This window comes from Phodopus roborovskii, unplaced genomic scaffold, assembly GCF_943737965.1.
Source record: "Phodopus roborovskii unplaced genomic scaffold, PHOROB, whole genome shotgun sequence".
Taxonomy (NCBI): Eukaryota; Metazoa; Chordata; class Mammalia; order Rodentia; family Cricetidae; genus Phodopus; species Phodopus roborovskii.
The window spans coordinates 8,772,095-8,792,152 of NW_026126470.1; the positions used below are offsets into that span (position 1 = coordinate 8,772,095).

Below are 20,058 nucleotides of genomic sequence, written 5' to 3' on the forward strand. Positions count from 1 at the left end.
CACCCAAGGGGGGTTACGACCAACCAGTTGAGAACCAGTCAGTGTTTTAAAAGCTAACTGAATACTATTACTTAACTAAGTCACCTTGCATTCAATTTGTTTTCAAAATGCATATATTTATATTCACAGGGAAATGTTACTGACAATCTCAATCAGAAAAGCTTCTTTCCAGGGAATGACACTGGTTGAAGAGAGTCTTCACAAGATGCCCAGAATAAGTGATAGATGAATGCTTATTCCAAAACAAACAAACAAAAACCAAAAGGTTATGGGAGACGGGCTACAAAATAGTATCTTCTTGCCAAGACACAGACAATGCAATTACAGGCATGCAGCAGCCACAGACACCTGCACAGGGTCTACATAGGAATGGATCGACTAACAGGCAGGGGGCAATGAAAAAGATAATCTGGAGTTCCTTAGCCCTCACTTCTATTTGCCACTGTTAGATTCATGGAGAAAGTCGCCATTGCCTTTAATTGTGTTCCAACTAATGATGCAATGTGTAGTTGTAATCTAGTTTCATGCATATAAATCTGATCAAACTTAAATGGGTCACAAAATAGAATGACAATTATGAATCTCTTGAATGGGGGTCTCAGTTAGAAGGCCTGGGCAGTCTACAGGATGTATCCTTGGTGCACAAAGGGACTTTGGGAGCACATTCCCCATGGAGGGATCCTCCTTTTACCTAGAGGCAGGAGGGAAGGCCTAGTCCCTATTCCAAAGACTTGACAGATTTCCATGATCCCTTCTGAAGGTCTCACCCTCCCTGTGGAGTGGGGGTGGGTGGGATGGGGGGCGGTGGTCAGGGAGAATGGGAGGGTGTGAGTGAGGGAGGGAGGAAGAGGGAACTGGGATCGATATACAAAATAAGAAAAAATAATAATTAAAAAAGAAAATTATGAATCTGGGAAAAGGAGTGGTAGGGATGAAGCAGAGTTAATAGAAATGGGAGGAAGATGTGAAGATGGATAATAGTGTATACCAGCATTATAGAATATGTTATATACACATATGAAATTGTAGGACTAAGAATTAATAAATAATAAATACATACATAAGTAAATAAACAAACAGGGGACTTTTTACCCAGATTGAAATACTTTAGTTTGTTCTTTATTTCTACACTTTCTCCTGGGAATCTTTTCATTTCATTGCTCATCTGTACTCTTTGCAATAACCTTTGTAACAAAGAGAGGAGACGAGTGCTCCTCTGTGGCATTCTAGCAAATTAATTAAACCCAGGGAGGGAGTCATGGCAATTCTCCTTCATAGTTGATCAGAAGGATGGTTTACAGTCTGCTAAGTGTTATTGGCCTAAGACATAGTAGCAGTTTTCTGGATTGAACCTTCCTACTGTGGGATTTGACACTATCTCCAGCTACATGGAGTGTAGAGGTAGTGGTAGTAAATTACCAGTTTCTTTGTTGATGTCCCTGGAAGGACTTATGGCTGGTAGAAAGGAACTGGCTGGTACATATATTTTGGTGGCCACTGTAAATTATTGCAGTGTGTTAGTAGAGAATAGTAAGTGCTTTTTCCCTCCTATCTCTTCAGAAAGAGAAAGCAAAGAAATGAAGGCAATTCCGTCAGAATTGTACTCATGAGATTTCTGAGAGAATACTTTACATGAAAAAAAAATGAAGAAACTTAGTATATGAAATTATTGGATAACAGTATTTTCCTCATCAAATTATATAGAAAATTTTGTTAATATCTCTATCAAAAGAAAATAAAATGCTAATAAATCTCCTTTTGTTGCATAGATCCTACTTACCTACTTGCTATTAGAATTTAATTATTTGAATTTTGGAATACCTTGTATAATCTTATGTACGCATATCATTAGCATCCTTGAAAATGATAAAATATGTCAAATGAAACTAAAACTTTTGTCAGAACTAAAATAGTAAAGTTTTTGCATTTTCCACAAAGCCATATAAAAATATTTATTTTTATAAATAAAACAAATAATAAAAAATAACATGTATAATTATTATTTGAAGATACTTTTTTAAAGATTTATTTATTTATTTATGTATACAGTGTTCTGGCATGTAGATGGTTGCTGGGAATTTAACTCAGAATATGTGTGAGAAAAAACTGTGCTCTTTGTTTTGGTCATTAGAAACAATCTTATTTTACATATCAATCCCAGTTCTCTCTTCTTCCCATCCTCTCATGTCTCCCATCAACTCTCCCAACCCATCACCCTTTTGCTCCCCTGGGAGGGTGTGGCCTTCCAGGGAGGATCATCAAAGTCTGTCACATCATTTGTAGCAGAGCCTAGTCCTGACTCTCTTTGTCTAGGCTGAGAGAGTATCCTCTATAAGGTATGGGCTTCCAAAGTATACTAGGGATAAACACTGTTCTACTACCAGAGGCCTCATAGACTGCCCAGGCCTCCTAACTGTCGAGAAGACACTAACTTTTACAGATCTTCTCAAAGGAAGCACTTACAATAATAAGGCAATACTTTCTTGAAGTATAAATTGAGATAGTTAAACACAGAAATATAATTGTCCATACATTCAAAATTAATATGACAAATGAAAATTGTAATAATAGTATTCTAATTGGTTAATCTGTTTTTCAATTACCTCTTAAGCACATGATTCTATAAATGCATAATTCCATTTAGACATGTATTTTAATATTGTTTAGAAACAAAAATCTAAAGAATGTATTGAAATTTAAGTGCTCAGTCTGTATTTAAATTTTATTTTCCTAAACAAAAGACCTTCAGTGTTGGAAATGACTTAAAAATAAAATTGGCAAAAGAAGAACAAAGAATAGAAAAACAAAATAAATCAAACTTTGTACATATGGTGACAGGATGAGTCTGTGATTGAAGTTAGTATTCCATTAAACTAAACTCTTCAGGCATACAGGAAACCACTCAGGGATTTAAGTCTTCAAAGTGATAAAGGCATTCACATGATTAGATGCAATTTTATTGAGATGGAGGTGAGAGTTCATGTACACATTATAAATAGCCTACATTTATTCCTTACTAATAAATCTAGCCACACTGAACCTCTTAGAAGAGAAAGTTGGAGGTACCCTTGAACAAATTGGTACAGGAGACTGCTTCCTAAACATAACTCCGGTAGCACAGACTCTGAGATCGACAATTAATAAATGGGACCTTACTAATTTTTAAATGTTTGACCTAACGCTGAGTTGTTTACCAAGCCTTGATGAAGTTTGTGTTTCATCTTAATAAAGAGGCCACTAGGCTTTTTTTTTTTTTTTTCTAGTTGGAACCTACAAATGATTGAGTTCCTTGCTTCAGATGAATAACAATCTTCCCTCTGCTTGGGCATCCAAAGAGGATCATTTTAAAAGAAGTTGCAGCTTATATTTTTCAAGCAATGATGATGCAAAAGAGTAAGAGACAAACATCAGTAAAAACAGGAGAGAGAGGAGCAGCAGGACCAAGATTTCATGGACCAGCACTACTGTGAGAATTTTGACAGAATCAGTACAGAATATTACAAGATCACTGCAAGTTTGACACTATTGGTATAAGCTAAAACCACATTTAATTTTGTATATCAAATCTATAAACTTATAAATATGATTGTATGAGGGAGTATGCTTAAGACATTTTATAACAGGTTCTTCTAGGACAATAAGTCATGGAAATAAGTGTAGAACCAAAACCAAAGATTTTCATATATTCTGTTTTCATATTTTAAGGAGTTAGAGAAAGAGATTATAACCTGCAAAATATTTTAAAAAGTTAGCTCACAATTTTCTTTGTGAAAGCATTTTAGCTAGGACATTTCTTCCTTTCCTCCCTTCCAACCATTCTATATACCCCTCCCCATTGTCCTTCAAATTTATGGCCTTTTCTACTACTAGTAATTACTACTGAAATATATGTGTATCTATAAACATATTTCTAATTATAACCTGTTCAGTCTGTATAACATTGCTGACAAATAGATGTTCAGGGTCCATGGTTTGATATTGGACAACTGACTGTTGTACCCTTCCCTGGGGGAAGACAGTCTCTCCCAAGCCCAGCTTTTCTTAGTTGCCTGTGATTTTTGTGTAGGGATGAAGCCTTGGGGGATTTTCTCTCTCCAGTTAGGCATTCCACTGGTATCATCCTTGCGCAGCTCACATGCTGGCAGCCCTCATGGCGAGGCTTTATGGGTGTAACATCTCCACTGTACAAATCTGATTAGAGTTTTCTAGTGCCATTCACAAATTATTATTTAGAAATTAATGTTAGTAGGAATTGTTACCACTATCTTTGACTATCAATTTATTTAGTATGTCAGTACAGATTAGAATTCATATCAGATTGGTTGCTTCTACTCGCTTCATTCTGTTACTTGTTCTGAGAAATTTGAGTAGTAGCAATTCTCCAAATTCTTCCAACTAGATGTAAAGTCATTCCAGTTCTATTCTATATTAACTGTGGATAGGAAACTTTTCTTGGACTGCACAATTATTTGACTCCGCTTTAGACATATGTTTTGGGAGAAGAATAAAGAATCAATAATTAATTTAGTTACACAATTGTGAGTCTCATGATTCAGGTTGTCAATCAAAAGCTTTCTTCTGTTGTTTTTATAATTGGGCAGGAACAAAATGACATCCAAAAGTTGGAACACTGTTCAGGTTGAGCCTTTCCCCAAGTTCTCAAATTCTTCCCTGTGTTCTGTAATTTTCCTGACAGAATCACATATGTGTTGAGATCTAACACAAAAGTCTTATGAAATTTAAACATTTTTTTGTAGATGAAAAGTACTCAATGTATTAGAATTCTAGTAAGCATCATATTCTAGCTCAAAAGGAAGAAGAATGGAATTTATGTTCGGTGTTTCCTTGATGGCAAAACAGAACTTCCAACTCTTCTGCTTTCTGTATCATGTGATCATGTGGCATGCACAATGGCTTCATTTCTGTTTAGAAATTGCATAGTTAGTCAATAGTTTTGATTGAAGATTTTAATTAGCAAAGAGATGTTTTAAGATACAATTCGTCTTTATTATCTATAATATTTCCATGGGACATTAAAAAAGTTAGTATGATTTTCATGAGCATTTGATTTCATTTTATGAATTAAGCAAAATATTATAGATTATGAAATTATTTTGCATAGTTTTGGAAAAATATCTTCATGCTGATCATCTTAAATGAAAAACATACACAACCACTTGTAACTGATGTTCAAAAGATATGTTTCTCATACAATTTATAATTTTATTCTACATATATGCAAATGATTATAAAATATTGATCTGTATCTTTGGAGTAAAACAGATCAAGCTTCATTTTTTTTCAGACTTAACTGCTATGTTATTTAATGAGAAAAGGATGTTTTCCATGTCTTTTTTAAATTTGTGTTTATATATATCTATGTTTGTAGAGAAACATGTTTACAGGTTTACATGTGTGCAAATGCTTGTAAGAGCCTGTGATCAACTTCAAATGTCTTCTATCTGGAGCTGGAAAACTTTTAAATTTTTTAATTATGGCTATTATTGTTGCTGCTGATATTCGTGATAAGAGTGGACTGCTGATGTTGGTGATGATGGCAGTGGTATTGCTCTTACATGTACATGATATGCACATCACAAGTAGGGTATGTTGAACGCCATGGCAAGTATATCAACACCAGAGTACTGCTTCCTGTAGCTGGTCTGTTTTCTATACATTTACGTGTATGCCAGACATATGCGGCAAGCATTTTTATCTACTGAGTCATTACAATACCACTACCTTACTTGTTGAGATAGGTTCTTTCACTAACCTGGAGTTTGCCAATTACCTAGGATGGGAATCTAGCAAGCCCAGAAATCCTTAGGTCTCTATTTTCCAAGCCTTGAGAAGCTATACATGTACGAGTGGATTTCCCTTGCCCTTTTGCCATATGATTAAGCTGTCTCTCTCCATCAAAATACTCTTTAAAATGCACAGAATTCTCACAAAGTAAGAAATAACAAAGTATGCTTCCCATTATGATATGTATGTCAAGTGTTTTTCTACTTAGAACATTAAAAAAATCTAAATCTGTTCACATATTAGGGATTTTTGGTGTAAATGAAAAGAAAAATAAAAAAGACAAGCTTGAAAGAATCATACAGGTAAAGAACATATTTAAATAATATTGCCTCTAATAATGCATTTTTCCATTGTATCCCTAATTTGTTATAAATAGACAGGAATGAGCTACACAGTCAGAATATGTCTCAAATTTGAAATAATAAAGTACAGGTTTTGATGTGTGGCTGAAAAGCTCTAGTGATTCTATGAAAACCAATCTTGTGTGTTAATGGACAGAGGGCTCCTGAATTCTATTCTACAATTACTTCTGCCCCTATAGCACAAAGCTCTTACACATTCCTGCTGGCTTCAGTAAGACTATGTCACTCTTCTGTGTTTGTTTTCCACAGTATAACTTGGAATTTTTTATATTTTAACCACTATTTTATGAATGTGACATTCTGTTTGTTCTATCTATAGTTGATATCCTCTCTATTGAAAAGCTCAATAATGAAGTCTCCCACTTAAAAGTTGTCATTTTGCACTGGTATGTGATAGAGCTAAAGCCACATTAAATCAATCATAAATGAAGTCAGGTTGAAGTACAAAGCTCAAGTCTGTGTACTCCCTTAAGTTTTCATTTCTTTAATCTCATATAGACATATCTCCAAAGATACACCAAATATTATAGCAACAAGTAAAAGGAATCCAATTACAATATTGCTCATGCTTAATTGGGGGTAATAAAATCAACATTAGACATTATTATTATTATATTTAAAACTTTAGATAAATAAGATGCAGATTTATTTTTCCAATCAATCTCTGCCTATGCTACATTAGTATTATCTTCTAAGATACTTCTTTTCTCTGAGTCCAATGCTTCTGTTGAAATGTGAAATAACATATATTCAAGAGGCAAGTACCTTTGAGAAAGCTTGATAATGATGGCATTATTTAAGAGTGACTGAGAAATCCTGGACAACTTTTCACTGACAATGTGGCATTTACTGATGGATATTTTAAAGTACTGAGATATAAAGCAATAATACTTCACAGTCTAAAATTCCTACAAATTTATATCACAACAAACAGAAGATTATCCCTAGAAAAGATAAGAGTCTATGACTCTGAAGGAGAAACAGAGGTTTGTGCTGGTTTAAAATACTCCATTTGGGGGAAATGCCTAAACTAATCTCTTAGAAGTTTCTGATGAAGGAAAAACAATTACCTAGGCCTTATTTACATTTAACATTTCTTTTATTTGGAAGCATAGAATATTAATTTCTCTTAAAAGTCAACAAATCTTGAGTAAATCTTCATTCTTTTATACAACAATATAATCATCTGTGTTTACATTAAGCATAAAATCTCAGATATGCTTAGGAATGATCATTCTTACATAAGGAGTTTCCTTATTGTTTTAAAAAATCATAAAGTCCTGTAGTTTTCCTCTGGAATATTTCCAAAACTTATTTTATGGATAAAATTTTATGTATTTGAATTTCTCAGACTATGGCAGTTCCTCAAGCTGTGTAGAATGGAAGAACAATCTGACAACAGAGAAGGAATTTCAAGCATAAGAATTAACCCTGAGTTTAAAAGTCATTCAGTTAATAGTTAGATACTGTTGTTTCCCTAAAAGAGTTAGGTCCATTGTTTCTACTACTACAAAGTAGATCTAATTAAATTTGTCCATCGGCCTTCATGCTAATCATTGCCTATTATAAAACTTATTTTCCTCCATGGCTTGCTTCTTGTCTAATATTAAAACAGGTGGCCTTGAAGAAATAATTAGATATAACTCATTTTTATTGTAGCTGGGAATCAAATGTTTTATGTATGGCTGAAGATAACTGAATCTGAAACTTAAACTTTCAAAGTATATTTTAATCATTTCAATGAAATACTTCTCAAAGGATTATAATTTTCCTGCATTATTAAACAGAATGTTCTTAATGGTACTCTTTTTTCCCTTAAAGCTAAAATTTGGAATATTTTTTATAATGTGCTAAAATGACTAAAATTTAACATGTTCATTCCCAGGTGACTAAAGTCTGTGATTGATTGATGATATAATGTTTAATACACTGATCTTCATTTTCTTACAGTTGTCTTATATGGAAAAAATACTATAGAACGTATTTCCCTAAGACTCCACTGCATTTTTATTTTCATTTCATATCCGCCCAACCCCTCCCATATTTACAATGTCTTTCCTTTGCCATTATTTTCTTGTTTGTAGTTTATGAAGAAGGATCAAATAAATTGATTGGATGATGTAGTAATGAGCCTCAAAAGGCAATTTAAAAATCATTTCTGACACAGAGCAGTGTTCCTGAATCATCAGACACCTGTGTTCCTTCATTGAAAACCAGCTCATCTTCTGTCCCTCTTCCTTCTGTGAGATGATGCCACTGTTCAGCTTTTGCTTGCACTTTGCACTGGTGATATACTCTGCTGACCATGAGTTATGGTCGTTGCAGCTCTACTCTCCTGCCTTCAAAAATACTCTCTTTCTCTTTTCCCTTGTTTGTCCTCCAAACATTTCAGATGTCTCTGGCACTCTGAATTTGGTAGAGTTGTATGTTTATGCATTCATAAATCACTAGGTGATTCTGACTATTATATTGAAACCATTTGACATTGTTCATTTTTCTGACACATGGAACATTGTTTACCATTTAATTGCTTTCTTGACTTTAAACATTAAAATACCTGTCTTTTAGAATTGAGGTTGTTTGTGGTATATACATATAAAAAACAAGATTCATGTCATAAATTTTGTTTTACACGTTTTCATTAAAAATATTTCTTTCTAGAATTCAAATTTTCTTTTACATCAATAATAAAACACATAACCTCCATGGAGACTTTGAATTAATTATATTTACATATTTTGTTCCTTCCATATATTTATGGAGATACAATAGTCAAATATATAACAAGAAGTGAATTATAAGCTTATTTGGCAATTATACTAGTGGCCACAAAAGGGATATTAACTCCAAATGTATGATACAGATTATAGAAAAAAAGCTGAGAAAAAAATCTATTGAGCAGAACTTTTTTATTTTTTTTTTATTTTTTTTTTATTTAATTTTATATGACAAAGTCCAATTAAATGAAAACAAACATTTATACACAATATTTGGGAATTTGGGCGTCGTTCTTTCCAAACTACTTCCGAGCAGAACTTTTTTAAATAAAAAAAATGGGGACATTCTTTAGTGAGTAGTTGTAATGATTCCTATTTTCTTAATTGTGTTAGTAAGAGTAAGAATAAAAATGATTTTTGTTTCTTATATGTTCCTAAAATTACATTAGGGATGATTCTATATTACATAACAGATTTTTTTTTATAGTAATGTTAAGGGAGAGTTAATATATTCACACATGACAGATACTTTAAATATATAAGCCAAAAGGTACACTTCCTGAAAATCTCATCCATGAATATGATGATATCTTTTCCAGTGTCTTAAATATTCATATACACTCTGATTGGATTTGGATTTTTTTTTTTTCAGGAAAACTACCTTTCTGCAAAACGTTCAAGAAGTGCGTATTCTCTGTGGATCTATAACCATGGTTCTGCAGACACTGATGGGACTTTCAGAAGACACTGGGACATTTAGCTGAAAATGAGTGAGTGCCCAGCACAGGACAGCACAGATGTCCAGCCTAAACAAGAGCCGTGGAGATTACTGGGAGTCAGTTTCATGTTTTACAAACAAAACCAAAATATTCAGTTCATTTCCAAGATAACCACTTGTGTGCTTCCAGAGAGTGAATGTGTGATTTAATTTTGAAGCCATGAGATGGGAGCAAAGGACCATATGGGCTTCAACAAAGAAAGGACAGAATGTGGCTATATCTTTATTATGGAAATTTGGAACCAATTTCCTAGTTATTATACCTTTGAAAGCACCTTAGGAAGAAAGTGACTGTTTGGCTTTTAACTTTGAGTTAATTAGGATAATTTCATAATACTCTATACTCCAAATCAAAAGTATTTAACTATTTATCTATATGTCATGTGACTTTTATTATTCACAAATTTTCCTACAGGAATTTGTACATGATAGATATACCTATTTTATATTTTATCCTCCATTTACTTCAAAATATATTTTGCAAAATATTTGTTAAGAAATATACACTCATGATTAATGCTTTCTTTAAACTTTCTGCTTTTTGTTCTCTAGGCTTTCTGGCATTCCATTGATTTTTATTGTATTGGTAATAACAGTAAAGTCTGTGTACAAGCTCCATATATATCTATAACATCTACATATCTCTGCATCTATGTTTCTATACATGATCCTATCATATATATATATATATATATATATATATATATATATATATATTAGACATGATTGAGTTTACATTACTGATTTATAACTACTTATACTTGGGCTGAAAGTTTATGAACACCCTAACTCCTGCCAGTTTTCTGAAAGAGAACTGAGAATATTAAGTGAACAAGACAATACAGCTCTCAGCGTTGTTACTCTAGATTGCAATCTCAATTCTATTATTATCTAGAGCTGGTCATGTAACCTCTACAATACAAACACTTTTTATCTAAAAAACAGGAACTATTGAGTACAGAAACCCTTACCACAAGATGGTTGTATGATTTTCCTGTGACAACTATGCATAAGAAAGTTGCTAGATCAATATCTTAGCCGGTAAGAGCATGTACTGTTCTGGCAGAAAACTGTAGCTGAACTTCCAGCTCCTACATCCGCCATCTCACAGCTACCTTACATAATTTGTCTATTAAATATACATTATACAATTTTAGAGAGTAAAATATACTCAAGAGTAAGAGAGAACCTGGTGTAGAATAACTGTCTGTATTGCCACATTGTTTGGCCAGCATGGCTCAATACTGATGTCAGCCATGGATAATGTTGCATCACTCACATCCTGTGGTAGAACAGAAGCATATAGGTATTTTCTGTACTTTCTGTTTTACTTATCTATGAATCTATCTAAAATTGTTTTAAAATCAAAGTTTATTAACTTAGAAAAACAAACTAATCCGAGTGGCAAAGAATCTGACTCAAGACAACTAATACTATGGATATCCATAGATATTATAATTCAGGTCCAAGCCTCAGCTTGTACTTCTACAACACCACAAAACTGTACTCCACAGCACTAGACCACAGGCATCCAACTAGAATACTAACACTGAAATGGTGATTAACTAGAAATATTTCTGTGTTGTTATTTTAGTTTTTTGAGACAGGCTTTCTCTGTGTAACTTTGTAGACCAGGCTGACCTCAAATTCAGAGATCCAAATGCCTCTTTCGCCTGAGTGCTTGGATTAAAGGTGTGCGCTGCAATACCTGGCTAGAAACATTCCTGATTATCAGGAGAAATGCAAATGCTGGCTAATTGTGTCTCATGCATTAGATAGAATGATTTGAAATTGCTGGAATAATAGACTCATATAGCTACATCAATATCATATCTTCTCTATTTTCTTGAACAATATTTTACTCTGGATGATGACTTGCTTTCATTAACTCCTGGTTTGTTTTGCAATTTAGTTTCACTAATTGGATTGTGTAACAATTGGTAAATGACTTGTGATTTGTGCTTTGTAAGAGGAGCCCGCATTTTAGGCTGAAGAAACCGACTGTTATAGAACTGTTTTGCCTTAACATTTGTGTCTTTTGAAGGAACAATTTTATTCTGTCCATGAGGAAATTCATGTGTATGTATATATCAGATTTCTTCCCTATATTTTTTATTATATCCCAAATGTGTATGTAATTGTTCCTTTCAAACACCTCACTAGTTGCTTGGTAGCATGTGATCTATCTTTCTAAAGATTAAAGTCTTTCTTCTTACACAGAATAGGATGTTCATCTCTCTGCAATTAAGCATGCTAGATTACTGCCAAGAACAAAAGAAAAATCATAATTACTAGAAGGTAAAACAGCAACTACAGTACAAACATTGTGCTTTGTATACAGGAAAATTCATCAGATCCTGTAATTATTTTCTTCTTATACAATAAATGTCAAATTTACACTTATCCCATTAGCAAATGTATCATTGCTTTTTTTTTTTAAAGAAGTAAATTCACAATGTGCTAAACATCGGGTTAAAATGAATGCTGATTCTCTTGTCACAGCATGCAGGGGCAGCCCTGCATCTTCTAAGGTCATGACTTTAATGTAGTATAAAGGGTATTTTCTTCTCCCTCTTTTATAAATGGAGAATGTGTTGCCTAAAAGCTGTCTGGGAATTCAGCCAAAGAGAGAAGAGGCTTGCAGAAACTCTGGGGACTTGAAAGAAATAGTAGCTGGCATTACCTTGGTCTTCACTTTAGACAAAAATTAAAACAATATACATGTACAGTAATGTCTCTTTTAAGCAAAGAATAAAATGCCTTTATAGTAATGTCAAGTGTAACAATTTGGTTCTGGCCCAAGTTATGCAGCTGTTCTACAGGAAAATGGTGAAAGGCTCCTGTCCAAAGCAGGCAAATAAGGCATGATTGTTCATAAACAGTCACTGGGGCCCTCACATTTAGAACAAGGAAAACAACATTAGCATTCTGGAGGCCAGGTTACAAACAGGAGTCTCACTGCAACTTGAGCCATGCTATGGCTTCATGATTTATACCAAAAATAGTGATGTGATTTTAACAGAAACAATGCACCTAATAATGATGAATTGCTCATTCTTCGAGACAGCACATGATAGCCAAGCTTGTGTTTTAAAGGAACACTAAAGATTTGGACATGATTTAAGAGTGCTGTTCAGATCACCTATGAGATGAAAATATACTCATTATTTGTAATATGTTTCTGATCCCCACTGGCTCATTAGAAATGGATCAGGTAAAAGGAAAGATAATAGAAATTAACTGTCTTGGGAAAAATTGAATGCTATGCCAATAGTGTTGCCTCTCAGTGATGCCAAAGTAACAAAGTGGGGAATCAGGTGCTATAGCTGCAATGTAATGAAGCAGAACTTTGGTGGTGATTACCAAAATAAATGACACAATTTCAGACTGCCCAGTGGGTACATGTGATGCCGCACTTCTTATTTAGGATCCCACTCTTTGAAATAAGTTTTGAAATGTGGGTAGTCTCCTTATCATGTTTTAATTTGTTCCTTTTTAAAAGATATATATCTCTATCTATCTATATATATGTATAATTTTTTTATTTTTATTTTACATATAGATCTCAGTTCCCTCTCCTTCCCTTCCTCCCTCCCTCCTTCTTTCCCTCTCTCCCACCTTCTCATGTCCCCTGACTACCCACCCCTCTCATCTCCTCCACTCCACATGTAGGGTGAAGTCCTCCAGGAGGGGTCATCTAAATCTGTCAAGTCATTTGAAGTATGGACTAGGACTTCTTTCCTGTCTCTAGGTTAAGAGAGTATCCCTCCATGGGGGATGTGCCCCCATAGTACTTTTGTGCACTAGGAACATCCTGGTTCCATTGTATGAAGACCCTTAGACTGCTCAGGCCTTCTAAATAAGACTCATGTTCGGGGGGTCTGAATAAGTCCCATGCTGGATTCCCTGCTATCAGCCTGGGGCCCCTTAGCTCCTCATTGTTCAGGTCAGCTATCACTATGTGTTTTTTGCCTGGCCTTGTCCTCCCTCTTTGCACCTGGATACTTAGTAGCATTTCTTTTGCGAATGTGGGTAATTTATTCTTTATTATGAAATGGTTTTAAATGCTTTTGTTGTCTCTTTTCTGCTTTTTATGTTTCATTTTGTGAAGTGACTGATCCTCCCATTAGTGATTCTATTGTTTCACCAGAGATGAGTTTCCTGATTAATCCTTTTCCATTTACTCTCTGGTTTCTGTGCTCTAGTGAGAGCATTCTCTTCAAGAACAAGAAGATTTCCTTCTGGGAAAACACAAGGGTTTCCTGTTGGTCTCATCCTATCTGCCTCCTCTAACACTGTTGAGAATATAGTATGAGCTACATGTTCAATTCTCTTTAAAGATGTTAGCATCAATTTATGCTCGAGAGGGGAACACTCCTCCACTGCTGGTGGGAGTGCAAACTCATAAAGTTCGGCAGTTACTCAGGAAAATGGGAATAAGTCTACCTCAAGATCCAGTAATTCCACTCTTGGGCATATATACAAAAGATGCAAATTCATACAAAAAGAGCATCTATCTGTTTAACTATGTTTATGGCAGCATTATTTGTAATAGCAAAAACCTGGAAGTAAATTAAATGCCCCTTAACTGAAGAATGGATAGAGAAAATGTGGTACATTTAAACAATGGAGGACCACTCATCAGTAAAATAAAAATATAAAGCCAAACAAAAAAGAATAAAAAACAAACAAACAAAAAACAAACAATGGATTCTTGAAATTCGATCTTGAAATGGATGGAACTGGAAAGAACGATCCTGAGTGAGGTAACCCAGTCACAAAAAGACAAACATAGTATGTACTCACTCATATATGGATTTTAGACATAGAGCAAACGATTACCAGCCTACAATCCACACTATCAGAAAAGCAAGGAAACAAGGAGGACTCCAAGAGAGACATACGTGGTCACTGGAGAAGGGAAAAGGGACAAGATACCCTGAGCAAATTGGGAGCATGCAGGGAGGAGAGAGGGAGTTAAGAGAAAGAGAAGGGGAGAAAAGGAGAGGAGAGGTGGGCATGGGGTGGGGCACAAGATTGAGTCCGAGAAAGAATAGAGGAAAGCAAGACAAGAAATTCTATAATAGAGGAAAAAATTATAGCTCTAAAGAGAAATCTAGCACTAGGGAAATGTCCAGAGATCTACAAGGATGACACCAACTAACAATCTGAGCAATAGTGCACATGCTACCTTAAATGCCCTTCCTTGATAATGAGATTGATGACAACCTCATATGCCATCCTAGAGCCTTCATCTAGAAGCAGGTGGAAGCAGAAGCAGACACCCAAAGCTAAACACTAAGCTGAACTCCTGGAATCCAGTTGTAGAGAAGGAGGAGTGAAGAGCAAAGAGTCAAGACCAGGCTGGAGAAACTGAAAGAAACTGCTGACATGAACAAGGAGGAGCTCATGGACCCCAGTCTAATAGCTGGAAAAGCAGCATGGAACTGACCCACATCCCCTGAATGTGGGGGTTAGTTAGGAGGACTGGGCAATCTATGGGGCCTCTGATAGAGGATCATATTTATCCTTAGTATATGAATTAATTTTGCAGCCCATTCCACATAGAGGAATACTCCCTCAACCTAGGCCCTGCTGCAAATGATATGACAGAGTTTGAAGACTCCCCTTGGAAGGCCTAACCCTTGCTGGGGATCAGAAAGCAGATGGGTTGTAGGTTTGTGTTGGGACAGGAGAGGACAGGAGGGTGAGAAAACTAGGACTGACATATAAAACAAGCTTGTTTCAAATTTAAATAAAAAATTTATCAAAACAATAAAAAGCTGGGAAAAAAGAAATTATCACCTTCATTTATTAGAAATGATACTTTAAATTGGAAAAGAGTGTGTGGCTTTTAAGAATACTGTGAAATGGAAAGAAAGAAGTCTAAACCATCTTGGAAGATGATCTAGTTTTACTGATAATATAGAATAAAACAAAGAAATACTGTTGATAAGGCTAAAATATAGGAGAATAAATCAAAGCAAGTTATTTGTAAAATAATAATATTATATTCATTATAGCATTGGGACCAATAAGGATATATGCAAAATATGATGCTTTAAAGCCATTATTCATCTATGAATATTCAAAAATACTACATGATATGGGGTATTTAAAACCAAATGGGCATGAATTCTTGCTACAAGTAGGATTTTGGAAAGTATTAGAAAATGCTTAAACAGAGAATCAAGCCTGAATAGGATGACAAATGTCACTTATCCATTGCCTAGTTATTTCTCTTTCTGAAAAGTTAGTGCTTCCACTCCAATTTTGAAATCACCATGAGCCCCATTTTTGAAATTACACAGCAAATCTTGCTAACGGAAGCAGAAATTTAGATTCGGCAGCTGAAGTAACAGATAGTAAGTGATAGACAGGACTGAAGTATGAGTAAACCCAGCCTTACCAATCTTAAATCTTCATGAGTAAGAAAATAAAATCAATTCACATTTCTAGACTAATTTTTCTTTCCTGTAACATAAACATTCTTTTTCCTTTTTCTGTTTGCAATGTGCTATTCATCAGCATCCTTGGGGAACAATTAGTTAGGATCGTCTAAGAATGATGGATTTTTCCCTTTGTTAGACATCCCAAGACTGTGTTGTTCCATCAAATAAGAGATTGTTGTTCTTTGGAGTCATCTTTAATGCAAACATAAATATTATACTTCAAGAGTATTTCTATATAATTGAATCCCAGGATTTGATTGAGGTCGACTTATTGAATCATACCTAAAGAAATGATGCTTATTTCATAAAATAACAATCCCAGAATTTTCAAACTGTATTATTCCTCTCATTAAAATATCTCTACTATTGGAAGGGAGAGGTTGCATGGTGTATGAAACTTGACAGGTATTCCATTTGAGCAAAGTTGCCTTTATTCCTAAGTATTTTAAGCATTACTTTGCCCATCATCAGGTCATTTGATCATGCACTTTATATTTGTTTTCTAAATTTGTACACATTCATTTTAGAGAAATCTGACAGAGAAAAGAGTAAACAAAAAGAACCCTGTTCTATTGTTTGACAATAACAGGTTAAAATGCAGATGTTCTTCAGTTACACCCTGCCATCAAACACTGAAATAAGAAAGAGTGAAAATTTTCCCATTACTACATCACTTACAGTGGTTTTCCTTTAGATTCACAGGTCAAAGTTAAAGCCTGTCCTTCCTGTGGAAAAGGAGTAGATGGTATAATCTTCACTGAAGGTGTATCTAGAAAAAAAGAATAGATGGGTAATTAATGATACATAAGGGTACACTTTTTAATTGTAGCACATATATATATATATATATATATATATATATATATATATATATATATATATATGACTGCAACTTTCCCATCTGTGTAATTTAACAACAACAAAGAGAATCTGAATATTTGGGAGCACCTCTGAAATTTGAATTTAAATGTGACATTGCAAAAAATAGTGGTGCAGATGAATATCAAGTATTTCACACAATTGTTTCTTCAACTATTTATAGATTGCTATGAATACTATTATTGTGGACTGAATGCATTCATGTGCATTTGAATAACAACACTTTCATTGTCACAGGGCTACTGGGGATTCACAATAAGGAACCCCCAATGAACTCCAGATAAACTACAGTCTCAGAAGCATTATGCAGAACCTTTTTGAAGAGGCAGTCCTGTAGCTCTGAGCACATGCTGCTTTCTTTTAAGTACAATGGACAAAGCACATCAAATAGCTGTTTATAATAGTACTGAAAGGTAACATTTGGTTTCTTATGCAATGATATAATTGTTAAATAAGTGTAATTGTTTCTGTTTAATAAAATCAAATCTTGTGGAAATAGATTCAAGCAAACTCTAGGACACCTAGGGTTTTAAGTCACATGACATGTCATAGCCTTTAATCAACATGAAAGTACATATTTCATAAAGGAAGTGGAAAATAAAGTGTAAAGCATAGAGGGACGACATAAGCACAATGATTTCTTTATCGTCTGTATAGAACTATGTGGCCCAGTTCTTTCCCTCTTATATCTATATATTGTGCAATAAACACAATAGATCTGACCTCTCAGACTGTCATTTTCTTCCTACGCTTAGGCTTAATGGAAGAATGGAATCCATCTGACATCATATTAGTGTACTGATGTGGAAACCAGCTCAAGCAGCATTAATCAATTCTGAAATATTTAAGTTAGTTATCTTCCTTAAAGACACAGTATTGAAATTTCTCTATTATAAAATATTCACCTATAATTATGTACATGATCTTATATGTTGAAATTGTTTATGTATCAAATATATTCTTTCTCAAACCTGCAAAAAGGGCAATACATATGAAATATCCAAAAATAGAAGACAGGAATAGGGAAAAATAGATACTGATAATCGAGCTGGTTCAAGGCCAGGCTGAGATATAAAGTGAGTTCAGGGTTGGGAATGTGTATCAGTATCGGATCAATTGCTTAGCACATTGCAAGACTATGGATTCAGCTCCTGTCATCACATAAGAAGCATATATTATAAAAATAATATTCTGGTTACAAATATACTTCCCATGTGCATAGTGGTAAATGAGCCTGTAAGAACATTAATTAAAAAATATGAAAAAATTCATTATATTTTTTAAATAATGTGAACTATTTGGATATAATTTGTTAATTTTTTTACATTGAAAAGACATTTATGGAATAATTGGTTGACTGAGACTATTATGTAATTTGGACAAGAAGAAGAGAAATGTTGATAATTATGCAAGATCTTAGGTTTGAACCAGGATTATTCTAGTCAAATTGAGGCTGATCCTCTTTTAAGTATTTATTTAGATGATATATGCTGTATCATCTTTACAAGAGAAAAATTCATTTATAGTGGAAAGGATAGAGGGCAGTCTACAGAAAAGTATAATTCTGGGAAGTAAATTTCATTTGTCTGTCTATGACAGTAATTTTGTGTTTCATTTTGAGTGTATCCTAAGGTGTCTACTGAATTTGGTCTAGTAGTATTTTAGAAATTTCTGTGACAATGATTTAGTATTAGTTTAACATTAATAATGTAATAGTGAATAAAGTAGATTTATAACCAAAATGTGGATGGGCCTCCCTAGTTGGATTCCTAAGAGATAAAAGACTGCTAAGCATTCCAAGATTCTCAGAATTTTCTCCTACATTTGGACTTGATAAAATTTGAATCTAGGTTGTGCCCCTCCCCAAAGGTCAGCTACTTAAAGATCAGCTTGCTGAAAATCTTGTCGTAACATTTGGAAATGACAAAAACTTCAAAAGTCATCAACATATTGGAAAGAATGTGTGTGATTTGGGGGTGCTGTCATGTGCCTGGACTCAGAACCAACCCCCTTACCCTCTCTTTTTACTTAAAGCTATCCTGACATTTGGCTGTAATATAGTACAATTATTTCAGGACTAGGATGGAAGCAGATCTTCATAATTCCTAGGCCTACAAATTTTTCAAAGTAGAGCAAAAAGGATCTTTGATCCTCAGATGATTACACCCTAGCTAAAGACTAACTAGTTAATGATGCTCTAGTCTGTACATTGTGGGCTCACTATGTGCCTTCTTGAACTTACCAAGTTCAAAAGATCCCAGGAACAATGTTCTAAAAATAAATATATACATATTGTATACATATTGAGTTTTAGATGACTGATTTTCCAGATGACTCGGATTTATACAGAGAAACAGGAAGTCCTGATGGTTGCCTCCACTTTCCCTGGCAGTTTTTCTGGATGTTTATAAGATGCAGGTTTGCTGGCATTAGGTTTTGGTTTAGTCTCTCACTCTTCTTTCTCCTGTATTCCACACTTGATGTTGTCACCTCTTTCTGATGATGCTATCTGCTGCTTCTTTTCTAACTGCTATGTGCTCTGACCTTTTATTTTTGTTATGCACTTACAGACACATACTCATTCAAACTGAAAGTAGAGATCATGGGTCATTCTCAGGGTCACACAAAACAATGAGTAAATGTAGGATGTCTTTTAAAACTCTGGTTAAGTATCCATTCCAGGATCAAATGAAAAGGTAGGGCATTTTCTTGGGACTTTTGTCCTATTCGGAATGCAATAAATTATTAAATCAATATTCCTTTATATATAACTGAAAGTGTGTGAATATATGGGGAAACTTTTCCCCTTATATGTTAATTCTTTTTTTTTTTTTTGATTTGAAAAATTCTGGAGTTCATTCATGAAGAAAATAATTGCAGTGTTAGAATAATACAAAGGTCATTCATTTTAAAATAAAAAATAAAGTTGTGTTAACTTATGAAGTCAGGATACATTCTATTCTATTTGATCTGTGGATAAAAATCAAAGTGAAACACTCATGTAGCAGAATGGATTTTCTGTATTTGTAACAAAGATTTTACAGAATAGCTGATATGAAATGACT

The 20,058-nt window shown here is 34.2% G+C and overlaps 1 protein-coding gene across 3 annotated transcripts in view; it reads right to left on the bottom strand.

Annotated features, from left to right (window-relative positions):
• Cadm2 (cell adhesion molecule 2) overlaps window positions 1-20,058 on the bottom strand; it is an 863,789-nt gene that overhangs the window by 78,521 nt on the left and 765,210 nt on the right. For all 3 annotated transcript variants that reach the window (XM_051191742.1, XM_051191739.1, XM_051191743.1), the window contains one exon: window positions 16,793-16,883. In XM_051191742.1, the coding sequence (XP_051047699.1) occupies window positions 16,793-16,883 (91 nt within the window). The remainder of the gene's footprint in view (window positions 1-16,792; window positions 16,884-20,058) is intronic.